Consider the following 14,366-nt stretch of genomic DNA (forward strand, 5'->3'; position numbering starts at 1 on the left):
GATGGCAAAGTCCAGAGAGAAAAAAGTATGTTATGTTCTACCATCTTACCATATTATGCATAGATTATTATAGATAAACATACCCACATCAATCTCAACCAGACATTTTGCCAAGACTTGCAAAAATGAAACCGGGAAAATACAAATGAAAATAAACCCAGAATTGGTCTGGTTAAAAAATTTTAACCAGAAGTGCCACCTGGAGAGCATGAAATCAGTTCAAGAAGATAGTCTGAAACAGTGAAGATTTCTGAACCAAAAAAGGTATTTCACACAGATTAAAAAATGTGTTTTTAAAATACCAATTATTCTAACATGGTTTGGAATCAGATGCCTTCCAACACATTTGTTCACCGTAGTCTTACTGTCATTCGTTTTACCCCTTAGCCTCTGACTTTCTCTAAGACCTGCATCTTGCTAACTTCAGAATCACTAACATGAAGATTTTTCATAGATATAACTGCTAAGATTGGGAGGAGTCCATTTTATAACTAAGGTTTTGAGTATCCCTACAGAATGAACCACAACTGGTTTATTCTGAGGAATCTTTCACTCTTTGTATAATAAATATGTCACACAGTATTTCCTTGATTAACTGAGGGCTGCTCTGTATAGAAATATCAATCCATCTTCTTTCATTAGCACTGTGATTTTAAAAATCTACACACTAAACAGATGGATTTGATAACATCTTGATCTAACAGTTTAAAACACTTATATTTTTTATCCTAACAATCCAGCTATATATGATTATGTAGTATTGGATAGTTTCTAAGTCTTTCCCAGTCACATTTATCTTTTTTTTAAAACCAGGGATGTTAACTTAGCCTATTTAAAATAATTCTTTACTGGAAAGCAATCAAAGGAAAGGGTCATAAGTCCTCCACAAAACATACTTCCAATGATTTTTAACCTGAGATGACTGAAAGAATATCTTTTAATTTCTAAAGGTATAAACTATTTTTAATAGTCTTACTGTGGTATCAGTTCAGTTCAGTTGCTGAGTCGTGTCTGTGTCTTTGCGACCCCATGGACTGCAGCACACCAGGCCTCCCTGTCCATCACCAACTCCAAGAGTTTGCTCAAACTCATGTTCATTGAGTCGGTGATGCCATCCAACCATCTCATCCTCTGTCGTCCCCTTCTCCTCCCACCTTCAATCTTTCCCAGCATCAGGGTCTTTTCAAATGAGTCAGCTCTTTGCATCAGGTGGCCAAAGTACTAGAGTTTTTTTTGACATACACAAAGTACATATATTTAAAGTATACCATCTGATAAGTTTTGACAAATGTAATCATCTGTGAAACCATCACCACAATCAAGATACTAAACATATCCATCACCCTCCATAATTTTATGAGCCTTTTAATTTTTCCCCTACCCTTATCCCTGTCCCCAATCCTCAGAAAATCATTGAAATGCTTTTGTCACTAAATATTAGTTTGCATTTTCTAGAACTTTATACAAATTGATTCCAGTATGGGAATACTACTCTACATACTCCATTTTGCCTGACTTCTCTCACTCCACATAATTATTTCAAGATTTATCCATGTTGTGGCATGTGTAAATGGTTCATTCTTATTGCTAAATACCATTTCATTGTATGGATATACCACATTTTATTTATCTATTCACCAAATGATCATATGTGGGTTGTTTCCAGTTTTGTCCTATTACAAGAAATCCTGCTGTAAAAATTTATGTACAGGATTTTGTATAAACACAAGTTTTCATTTGTCTTAAGAGGAGAATGGCTTGGGAGATTAGTTTGCATTTACCTTAAGAGACTGCCACACTGTTTTCCGAAGTGGTTGTATTACTGTACATCTGTACTGTCAGTGAATGAGAATCCTAGTTTTTCTACATCTTTATCAATACTTGATAAAGGTAGGCTTTTTAATTTTAAACATTTTAATATGTGTGTGGTGATTTTAATTTCTATTTCCCTAATGACATAACATTAAGCATCTTTGCATGTGTGTATTTACCTTCTTTTTATTTTATTTAATAAAGTATATATTTAAATTTGTTGCCCATTTTTAAGAGTTTGTCTCTTTTATTATTAAACTCTCAGTATTCTCTACATATTCTGGATTGAAGTTATTTATCAGATATATAATTTCCAAATAATGTTTACCTAATGTTGGCTTGTATTTTCACTAACAGCATCTTTAAAAAAGCAGAAGTCTAAGTAATATGAAACCCAACATACCAATTTTCTTTTTATGGATTATGCTTTTGGCTTCTTATCTAAGAAATCTTTGCAGAATCCAAGGTGATAAAGGTTTGCTCCTATGTTTTCTTCTAGAAGTTTTACAGGTTTAGGTCACATATCGAGGTCTAGGGTGCATTTTGATTTAAATCTTGCACACGGTATAAGGTTCGCAGGGCTTCCCTGGTGGCTCAGACAGTAAAGAATCTGCCTGCAATGCAGGAGACCAGGGTTTGATCCCTGGGTCGGGAAGATTCTGGAGCTATAAATGTCATATGTCATTATTTTTGTCTATTTGCTATAAAATGGATTTAAATCAGAAAACACATTATACATGGTCATGCATGTAAAAATTTTATGTGTATTTCCAAAGAGTATACTTTCTATATGAGAGTAAAAACTATATAATTTTCAATGAGATCAAATTTGTTAATTGTCTATTTAAATGCTTTAGTACATGCACTTAGTACATGTACTTGGTCTTCTGAATAAAGCATGGCTTAATTCTTTTACTAATTATGATCTGTTGACTTTTTCTTATGTTTTTCTTAGTTTTTAGCTTTATAGAATTATGCAGTTAAATATATTAAGGTAAATGCTCACTTAATTTAGTATGTCAATATAAAATATCTCATTTATTCTCATTTATGTTCTTTGCTTTGAATTTCATTTCATCTGATACTAAGATTTCTCCTAGTACTTTCTTTTCAATGGCCTATTTTTAGGGTATCTTTTCTATCCTTTTATTTTTACCTTACTGCATCTTTTTGTTATAGAAGTATCTCTCATCATCAGATACAGCTGAATATTTTATAATCAGTGTTTTACATCACCCACATTATAAAAGAAGAATTGAACCTATTTAATAGTTATTGCAAATACTAATGTATATATAGATGTTTCTATTTATCATAACCTTTTGTTTATTATTTTGGGGGACCCCGGGTCCCCCCCCCCGCCCCCGCCACCATTCATGTGTTTTGTTCAATTTATCAAATCTTCTTTGCTTCCTATCCTTGGAGTGAATATATTTCCTCAACTAAAAAAAAAAAAAAATCTCATAAAAAAAATCCACACAATATTAAAAAGCAAAAAACCTATTTGAACACAGTAAACTCTAACTCCATTCTATAAGATAACCTACATTAGCTGAATATCTAACTTTTCAGACATATTTTTTTAAAAAGTACTTTTGTATATATCATCCTACTTTTATTGTCATAGTGTTTATTCTTAATTTTAAATCCTGAACTTAAATTTCATCAACTCAATGGATGTGAATTTGAGCAAACTCTGGGAGACAGTGATGGACAGGGAAGCCTGGCGTGCTGCAGTCCATGGGGTCGCAGAGTTGGATAAGACTTACTGACTGAAAAACAATATTTAAACTTTGGTTTTTCTTTGGTTTATTATAATCTTACTCTAAATATGTAAAGAATACAGTTTAATGGTTTTTCCTCTTTACCAGATGGCAGATGACTCTGCCATCTCCCATGCTGAAATGAGAAATAATGCTGTTTTTTTGGTGTGTGTTTCTGTGATGACAATAGTTTCTGCTTCTTTATGATACATCAAAGAATGGACACTCAGGGCTCACTAAATTTCAGTACTATTTTTCATATTAGAGGCTTTTTTTTTTTGCATTTTCTTTTTTTTTTTCCATTTATTTTTATTAGTTGGAGGCTAATTACTTTACATCATTACAGTAGTTTTTGTCATACATTGAAATGAATTAGCTATGGATTTACATGTATTCCCCATCCCGGTCCCCCCTCCCACCTCCCTCTCCAAAAAAATTATTTCTTTGATTATTTTATTCTCTCCAGCTTCTCTTTACTTTTTTTTTAGAGCTCTTCATAGAGAGATGTTGAAATTTCTATAGCTAAGCCCTTTCTCTCTTAAATTTTCCTTCATACCTACCAGTATTCCTTTCAGAAGGCATTCTGAGGACATTTCCTTGATCAATCCTTAGTTTCACTAATTAATAACTTAGTTACAAATTTACATTTTTCATTTTGAATTTTTAAGTCAAATTTTAATCTCCCAAGTTCTATGTTACATTCTTTTTCATGAATACAAAACCTTTCTCCATCTTGCTGAATATCTTCTTCTGATCATTCCATTGGACATCTTTTTTTCTGACTTTTGATTGTGTGTCTTTCTTTCATGGTGTTGATTTCCCTCATTTGTGGTGTGTCATGATTATATGCTTATTCTTTGCTTGAAAATCTGTTTGCCAGCTCTTCTGTTTACCACTGCCTGTTTCTGGTGATTAACAGGGAACAAATGGCTTGTCTCCCTTGTGTGTGGGCTTTCTAGCCCACCTGGCAGTCAGTACATTACTTGGGCACTGCTCAGCCTCACTGAGTCTAGCACCCACACTCAAGGATTTAGTTTGTGGGTAAACACAGCTGCCATCCACTATCTAACACAAAAAGAAAAGAAAAATAAAGGCAGAGCTCCAAATGTAAAGTCCCAATTAACAACTCTGATAAGCTCCCTGATTAATAATCCTGATGAATTCCCCTTCTATTTCATATTTCCATTGTCTGTACCTCAAGCTTTGTCTGTTCTCCTTTTCTATTATAGATTTAAGTCTTTGCTATAGATTTAATTTATTATTAGTGTTTGTTTCCTAATATTTTTGTCATTTCAAGAGATTTTGGCAAGAGAGGGAGAATAGACACAATAAAAAAAATCAACCTTTAATTTTCAATCATAAAAGCTCCCATAACTGTATTAAAATAATTAATGTAATAAAGTTTTCACATTATTACCTCTCACAACAATGCCATGAGTGTCAGCAAATCTCAAGACTAAAATGATCAAGCATTTTCAATAGAGCCTTTAGACAATACTTTGGACCTCAAAAAATTAAAAGAAACAAATCTGTGAGACCTCAAAAGCAAATCTAACCAGTTATATTTCATTTGGCTCCAGCATATATCAGAGAATCAATCCAGCCTGATATGTGATGAATAGCTACAAACATATTACCTCTTCAACAACTGTCAAGTTGACGTTCCAATCGTAGGAATCTAGTAAAGCTATTTAATTTTTCTGAGAATTTTCATAATTGCTATAGCCAACATCTCTCTCTCTCATCAAAATATCCAAAGAAATGGGCTCAGAAGAGAAAGCATGTATGTGTGTATATGGCAGGGAAGAAATTGTATCCTCAGGGCCCAGAATGTAGTTAACATTCATTAACAATTCACTGAAATGAATTCAACACAACAGCAAAACATTTTGCCTCTGAAGAATCTAACTTTACTCTAGCATCTTGGGGCATAATTTGGCAAATTTCCCTTCAACTTATAACTACGGATATATTTTATACTACATACAACAAACCCTTAAGATTATTATTGTTCTTTTCAGTTCCTCAAAACTTTATAGTCTAGTATGGTAAATACCAGTATTGAGTACAAGATGCAAGTAGGATCATATAGAAAGGACGAAGAAGACAGAGGAAAAAACAGTCTAGGAACAGATGGGACAAAAGTCAGAGGTGACAGGAGGCTTGGTTTATGCTGGGACAAGACTGAACCAATCCCACTATTACCTCCTTGACTTTCATCTCATCTGTTCCCTTCCCTAGACTGTCTTTCTGTTATGTCTTGTCCTTTCTGTACAACCAAATGGCATGTTGTGCTGTTATAATACTTCTCATGCACGCATGCGTCCTAAGTCACTCCAGCTGTGTCCCACTCTTTGCAACCCTTTGGACTATAGCCCACCGGGCTTCTCTGTCCATAGGATTCTCCAAGTAAGAATACTGGAGTGCGTTACCATGCCCTCCTCCAGGGGATCTTCTCAACCCAGGGACTGAAACTATGTCTCTTATGTTTCCTGCATTGGCAGGTGGGTTCTTTATTGCTAGTGACACCTGGGAAGCCCAGTACTTCTCATAACAGACTATAATGCTTCCCAAAGTAAAGACCACAGTGACAGCACCTTTGTTAAGTTAGTGTTAGTTATTTTATGGACGTTTGGTCTGCCTCACACTACTTTTTTCATACAAAAAGAAAACTTTGAGATTTATTAAAATGCCTACTGTATAAATAATAATAATTGACAAAGTCAGGGATAAAGGAAAGTAGAGAAAATAATCCAGTTAGAGACTGACTCTATGGTTCTCAGAGACTGAGGCAAAGTAAATACTGTAAGTTTTTATATAAAAAATAAACTAATTATGTTATACCAAAAACAGAACATTTATAAGTATCTCCGGCTGCTAGAAAAGAAAGTGGTGTTGGAAAAGTTAAATGCCTTGCCCAATGTCCCCTGGCTTCTTTCGTTAGAGGAAAATACTGGTCTCTTGACTTCAGTGTTATTGCTGCAATATCACACTGAAACCAAATACACAGTGAAAATTAGTTGCTATTATGGCAATCCCTGGGAGAAACACAGATACCTATTCCCCTGTGAGGGATAAGAAATTAAGCTAAGAACCCAACACAAATGTTCTGTGAGGAAGCTGGGTAGAGTGAGAAGATATGAAATGACCTGATCACCCTTAAAGAGGAAACAGTGGTGAGGCAGCAACCTCAGAGGCACACATAAGATCCCTACTGCCAGAGGGAGTGAGAGGTTTAAAAGGCTGGGAAACCAGTTTCTAGAACATTCTATATATACACAGAGTCTTAGAAGAAGCAAAGTGTTAAGTACTATACTAAACTATGACTGAGAAGACAGATTTTAAAAAACTTCCTAGGGCACTGGTCCAGAAGAAAACAAAAATTAAGGTCAAGTCTACATCAGCCAGTAACAGACTTCTGGGCCCTTAGATTCATTTATTTGGCTCTCCTGACTGTTTGGCTCAGTTTTCCCTTAGCAAGTGTAAAAAATGCTTGAACACCACCACCCTGGGATCCTGTTCAACCAATTCAGATAGCTGTGGCCTTTTAACTCACATCCAAGTGACTTGGCGTTGTACCAATATCATTTCCCCTAGTAGAGCCTAAGCGAGAGAGTACACAGCTCAGAGAGCCAGGAGTTAACTGGCTGTTCCCATTCCAGAAAGGTCTGGTTCTTTTCCTAGATAAGGAAACAATACTATATCAAGATGTTTCTATCATTCAATATTACATATCACACTGGATCCACAACTATAAAAAGAGAATTAGTGGCAATACCACTGTCTATTCTTAAAGCATCTCTCTTGAGGCGCTTTAGGCAACTGAACTTTACTTTTCCAGCCCAATCCCTTGGGAAATAAACAGTGATGATTTATTAAAACTTACATTTTACAGATAAGAAAGACCAGCAAAAAGAAGCTGAAATGCAGAAGGGGACAGAGTGTCTTGAGGCTACACTCTACTTGTTGAACCACATTTCTTCCTTATACAAAAGATATAGAAAGCTCTTCCTTATACAAAAGATACAGAACATGCACATTTACTCATATGTAGCTGACTGTCACTTACTTCACAGCACAGTGCTAAGGTACTCTGTGGACCTGGCCATATCTGGGCCCCCACTCTGTGTTCCTTTGCCAGGGTCATGGTTTCCTGCCTCTTCTCCCATGAAACCCATTTTTGAAGGTGTCTAAAACAGTTTTTGAATGGCAAGTTCCTTCCTCCCACACCAGCAAAAATCTAGGCAATTCCAATTGTCCCTTACAACAATGTGACCATAATAACCTCTTCAAGTTTGTCTGCCTATAATCAGTCTTTTTAAAATATATACAACCAATTTATTGGCTTATATTGTCTCGATTCCTCATGTCTTTATAGAATAGCATGACCCTCAGAGCCAGGGGAGGGGGTACATTAAATTTATAGTTATTGAGTTGCATTATTTTTTAGTAGGAGGTAGTAATGGCCTTATAGAGGGAATAATCATAATATACAAAGAACAGTGAGAATGCATCAGATAAAACTAGAGAGCTATTACTCCCTCCAAAGTTAAGTTTTAATAAAAGATTCTGAAGGAAGACAGCTTTATTTTGGTGAAAGACATCGAACAGCCTGGGTACAAAAAGCAGAGATTATAAGAAGCAGGCAGTGGTGCCCCCTGGGTTGCCTGTTAAGAAGTCTGCCCTGTACAGTTTCTGGAGAACTTTAGAAATGCAAATAACCTGGACAGATTAACAGCACCAGAAGATAACTAGCAGGATACAAAGAAACAGCACCTTTCACGATGAGGAGGCGTGCTCCTTCAGGCAAACAAAGACACAGGACAGAGTCAACATCTGTTTCCTATAACAGCTTGGCTGCTACGAGAAGCGGACTTTAAAACATGGCTCAGCTGACAACCCTCAAAAATCATGCAGTCACTATTGCATGGGCTGAAGTAAATGGGTGAATAAACACAACTTGCACTTTCCATACTACCCTCACCGCCTTCTTCTCAAGGAAAGAAAGTGCAAACAAAAATCCTCTTATCTTCCCTTTTGATTGGCAACTAACAGCAATGAATCCTGAAGTGTGAAAGATAGCTCACTGATTTTTAGCTCTGCCCTGCCTTCCCCAAAGTCAACTGGGAAGATAAGATGGCCAAAGAGTATTTTGGGTGGGGAGTGTGGCCAAGAGAGGGGGGTGGGGAAACAATTCAGACATAACTCATTAGAATATTAAAGGGAAGAAAGCAAGTCATTTGGCAAAACCAACCATTTTTTGGTTGGTTCCAGAATTCAGTTCAAGAAAGAAAAAGCAATATTATGATGTCTGGATCCTTATCAATAAGTGGTAACAAACCAAATGTGTTAAGAGATGAAAATTTTCCTCTCTGAATTCTATCAATTTGTAAACAAAATTTCAGAATCAAGAGAAAGCCATCTAAGAAGGTATAAAAATCTATTTGTAGATTTAAGAACTGGACATTTCTAAGATGAAAAATTATCAGTGCTATGATGTCACTGCAGTGACTACTGTGTCCAACTCAGTTAAACGCCAGATGCTTTGCTTACCTTAGTAATGTGGTTAAAATACATAAGTCAAACAGAATGAAAGCAACTGAGAGGCACTAAGACAGACAAGAGATTTTTCTGGTGGAATCTGAAAAGAGAAAAATGGTGATTAGGTGGAAAAGGACAAAAACATTTACTACTAACACATGTGCAGTGGCAAAAAAATATGCTGGGCAGATAACCAAGAAGCCAACGAGGTCCCTTTCAGTGACTTTCAGATAGAACACCATGCATATACGGGAGAGAGATATGACCACAAAGGAAAAAATCATATGTGATTTGTTTTATATTCAGAGAACTAGGGATGAAAAAGGCATTATTCAAAGGTGTTTTTGTGGGGTGTAAGGATCCTGATGCTGGGAGGGATTGGGGGCAGGAGGAGAAGGGGACAACAGAGGATGAGATGGCTGGATGGCATCACCAACTTCAATGGACATGAGTTTGAGTAAACTTCAGGAGCTGGTGATGGACAGGGAGGCCTGGCGTGCTGCGATTCATGGGGTAGCAAAGAGTCTGACACGATTGAGCAACTGAACTGAAATTGTAGGGTGTGAGGGAGTGAGGGTATAACTATAATAAAAGTAAATCTTCCAGAAATGTTAGGGCCAGACAGTTTCTAAGTACTCGACCTACATTAACTAATTTGGTCCTCACAAGGATTACATGATATAGGGACTATTAGTACTACAATTTATAGGTAAGGAAACAAAGATACAGGGAAGCAGACTTATCTGGAACCACAGAGAATGGCTGAGCTTAGAAACAAGTCACCAGGAGGAAGGAAAAACCTTTGAAAGATTAATCTGTCTACCCAGGATCCTCCTTGGTGTCTTGCACAACATCCAGAAAAATAAAAATAATAGAACAAGACAAGCAGAGTAATTAATTAAAGCTGAAGGAGAAAGGATATAGATTAGTTTAAAAAAGACTTTCCAAATTAAAGAATATGCAGGAAAAAAAATTTCACTGAGAGATACTACAGAATGACCTCTGTAGGGATCAGAACTGGATGGTGTTAAAAAAAAATGAATTCCTTCCAGTATGGAAGGGATTAACCCAGAACTTTGTTTTAGGCCTATAAGAAATATTTGGCTTTAATTCAAGGAGAGAAGTTTAGTTCACGTTAAGAGTCTCCCTTTGTGTTGATTAGCCTATCTGCAGGGACTGTGCTTGTGTTGACACTATAACCACCAACATTTTCTAGAACTTGGCCTGAGCATATAATATGTATTCAATAAATATTTGTTAACTGAATTAGAAAAAATAAAAGAGTATGAAAATGACAAGTTTATGGTAGATTCTATAAGTTTTAGAAACTACCTAGAATAAGTTAAGACTCTGCTTCAGAAGGCAGTCTTGAAGAAATCAGAAGAGGAAAGCACGACTACAGCACTAGAGTCACAATTAAAATGGAGGAAGAGTTGATTTGACTGCTAAATAAAGAGAGTAAGACAGAAAATGAATAATAAAAGCAGCTGCAATGATTAGGGATAACATCCTACAGTTTCGAGCAGAGTGCAGTGTTCATGTGTAATCAACACACATGTGTTAATGAAAATAATACCAACATGTGAAAACTTTAAATTGCTCATATAATAGTGGTAAGAACAGCAGCAGACAACACCTGGGAGCACTTCTCTTGTGCCAGGCACTGGGCAAAATACTTCAGTTACAGGGTACCCTGGTTAAGCGCAAGGGTTCAGATCAACTCCCAGAAATCCTTCTCCAACTAACTTTGAACAAACCACTTGACCTGTGTCTAGGTGTCCTGTGTCTCACTATCTGTCAGATAATAACAGCATCTACTCTCTAGGCATGAAGTTGCAAAGATTAAGTGAGAGTGTATGCGGAGAAAAAACAGAAGAAATTTTAGAATTCTAGAGTAATCGGTACAGCCTGATGAGTGGGACAGGTAAGACGAGGAGAACAGGTCATTTTCAAAATAGTGTAAACAGGACTCACCCATCATACCACCAGGCTGGATTGTCTCTTTGTTTCATCCTTTATATTTACTTCCCTCTTAATTTCATTACTTTCAAAATTAATTTCAAATATTGGTTTTCATGAACGTCTCTATCACTGAACCACAGGTCTCTGTAAATATTGTTTATTCCCAGTCCCTAGAATCATGCTTGACACATAAATAATTGTGCTAGAATGACTGCATGAACAGTAGGAAAACATCATTTGAGAAAATTGCTATGAATGAAATTTACAGGAATTTTTAGGTGCAAGATATAAGAAATATCCTCATAAAAGAAAAAATTGAAATAGCATAGAATTCTCTGTAATATAAATTAGGTAGTACACACACACATATCAGTGTGTGTATAAACATAAGGTTTGCTATTTATAGTAAGATCTACCAAAAGTGACTTTCATTTAATTCCATTAGTCATTGTTATTTCACTCTAAACCATTTCTTACTAGATAATGAACACAAGCTCACGCTTCTTCCTATTTTGAAGAAATAAGAAATATAAGAGAGGTTAGGAGCAGGTGATGGAAAGCCTTGGAACCATGTGAAAAGGGTAGAAGAAGGAATCAGAAGGGAGAAACGGGCTGGGCCAATCTCCTGAATTAACCCTAGGAGAAGCAGAACTTTCAGAGCATTCCGAATTTCAGCACAGTTTGGGCTCTTAGTATCTGCCTACCTTTACACCTATCTTCTTGAGTTTCTTCCTTGATTTCAGAATCTTCGCCTGGATTGACAACCTGCAAAATTAAACCCTGCTTGGGAACAGATGGATTCCCACCTTATACACCCCTTTCCTCTAATTTGATCTTTTGAATTGTACTGAGTTTCAATGGCACAGTTAAGATTATAATAAATTCTGGACTTTTGAAAAATTGTTAAGATGCATTATACATTTTTTATATCATCGAAGTAAACATCAATAATAAACATCTTAATTCATCAAGTTTCTTACATTTGGAGGGTATTTAATAAAAATTTTGCATCTAGCCTAGTAATAATAATATTAAGTATCAATAATATTTAAAAATAATAGAATTCTCAAACCATTCAGTTTGATTCCATGGATGTTTACACTATGTTCTCTGAAGTCACAAAGTAATATTAAAATATTTAATACAAGTCTTAAAATTTTTGCACAGAAAATTTTTCTATTATAAGAACATTCATGTTTTATCATTTTTTCAGTCAAAATGACAAAACCAATGTCAAAGAAAAACCAGAATTTATCAACCACAGTTTATTTTAAATATTAATACTATAATAGTCAAAGTGGCTATAAAACAGTCTGACAGAAGTAAACCTGGAAAGATCAGCCAATACATTACATAAAAATAAGAAGGCATAAAAATACTATTAAGATGGCATAAGGTCTGGGTTTTAATTTCATCAATCTAATAATAGGTCACAGAATGAGCTTAAAAAAAAAAAAAACAGAATAAGGTCAATATCACAAAGTGGTTAAAGAGATGGAAGAGAACTCTCTTCTAAGTCATTAAACTCACCCATACTATACTGAACTCCAGAGGACTTATCATCTTCCTATGCCATTAGAGAACTTAGCAGGTTCACTGAACTGACTGATTCCTTTGTTAACCTACTTACATGGGTTAAGACCCTGACCAACATAAAACACAATCAAAAAAATCCCAGACAGAGAGTGCAATGAAAGACTGAGTGATGTATAGTTTGGGGTAAAGCCTATCCAATAAATGTGCTTGACCAACAAAGAACCTATTGGCAAAGATTTATTATCAGAACAAACACATTCTAAAAAGATCTAATGCAATAAAACCTGCAATATGAATACAAACTACTCTAAAATACAGTTGTTTGCATAATGTATAGCTTTTTTCTATGATTATACTAAAACTCTCTTCATTTTTTCCATTCAAGAATAAATTTCATCAGAGAAGTAAAACCAACGAGTATAGAGTATGAAATGGCACTAGTAGTGTAGCACTACATAAACAAACATACATTATGATTATGTCAATTAGAACTCTTCAACTACCTTTAAAATATATATAAAGAAAAAAAATATTTCTAGGAAATGTATTATCAAGAGAAAAGGTAAAAATAAGTCACCTCCTAGAATAATACATCATCATCATGTTTTAATTATATGCAACACATTAATATGAACCTAGAAGTCAGAGTCAGACACAGAAAAGATATATGATATACCTCCGAGTTCTTTTACATTCAAGATGGCATTCTGGAATGGCACTGCTTTTATACTAAAACCTACAATTAGAAAACAAAAAACAAAGAATTAGCAACTTAACTTTTAAAAATGTATAAGGTTCTCAAATTCTCTCTTTTTGGCAGATGAAGAACTATTTTTCATAGCTCATATTTATACCAGAAACACATAAGATGAATTATAACCTAGTATTATCTTCTACATTTTACAAAATACAGTTGTATGCTACAGCAAAATATAACTCTTTTCTTCCAAATACTGCCTCATTCCTTCATACATAATGGCTCTTTTTAAATTTTACCAGTTGTGAGAAAGACACTTGAAAGTATAGAGAAACTCCAAAGAAAATATTAATCTTACCATGATCTTTACCTCTAATTCCTAAAGTTAATTTTCCCTCATATATAACTTAGCAACCCTAAAGCATCTAAATTATAACCATCTTATATTGGAATTACATAGTATTTATATTAGTATTTTCTTTCAAGGACATGGTTAAAGCCATACATAAATTTTTCTTAGATGTACAATCATAGTTACCCATTTATGCATTTTATAATGCATTTAATAAATGATTTTTATTATCAAAGTATATTTTGCATATAGTGCTATGATTAATTCTGTATTTAGGACTTAATTATCATAATCTAAGACAATCAATTCAGGTGTAATGTGAATGTACATTTACCTACACACACACACACACACACACAAATACATATACTGAATATTTCTGAAATGATCCACAAGAAACTGGAACATATAATGGGGAAGAACTAGGTATCTATAAATCTTAAATAGGAGAGATTCTTTAGTTTCATTTAAATGTTTTGTATATACAGGTACTTCTTTTTCAATTAAAAGCTCTGCTACTTTTTTAAAAATTTATGTATTTTTAACTGAAGGATAATTGCCTTACAATGTTGTGTTGGTTTCTGCCATATATCAACATGAATCAACACAGGTATACACATGTCCCCCCCAGCTCTTGGACCTCCCTGCCACCTCCCACCCCATCCCATCCCATTAACCAAGGCTGTCACAGAGCACCAGGTTT

General features: G+C 35.0%; 1 protein-coding gene across 2 annotated transcripts in view; it reads right to left on the reverse strand.

Moving 5' to 3' along the window:
* Window positions 1–14,366, reverse strand: part of ARL15 (ARF like GTPase 15) — a 447,708-nt gene that overhangs the window by 258,690 nt on the left and 174,652 nt on the right. For both annotated transcript variants that reach the window (XM_020886066.2, XM_070476670.1), the window contains exon 3: window positions 13,291–13,350. In XM_020886066.2, the coding sequence (XP_020741725.1) occupies window positions 13,291–13,350 (60 nt within the window). The remainder of the gene's footprint in view (window positions 1–13,290; window positions 13,351–14,366) is intronic.

The sequence above is a fragment of the Odocoileus virginianus genome, chromosome 14, assembly GCF_023699985.2.
Source record: "Odocoileus virginianus isolate 20LAN1187 ecotype Illinois chromosome 14, Ovbor_1.2, whole genome shotgun sequence".
Lineage (NCBI taxonomy): Eukaryota > Metazoa > Chordata > Mammalia > Artiodactyla > Cervidae > Odocoileus > Odocoileus virginianus.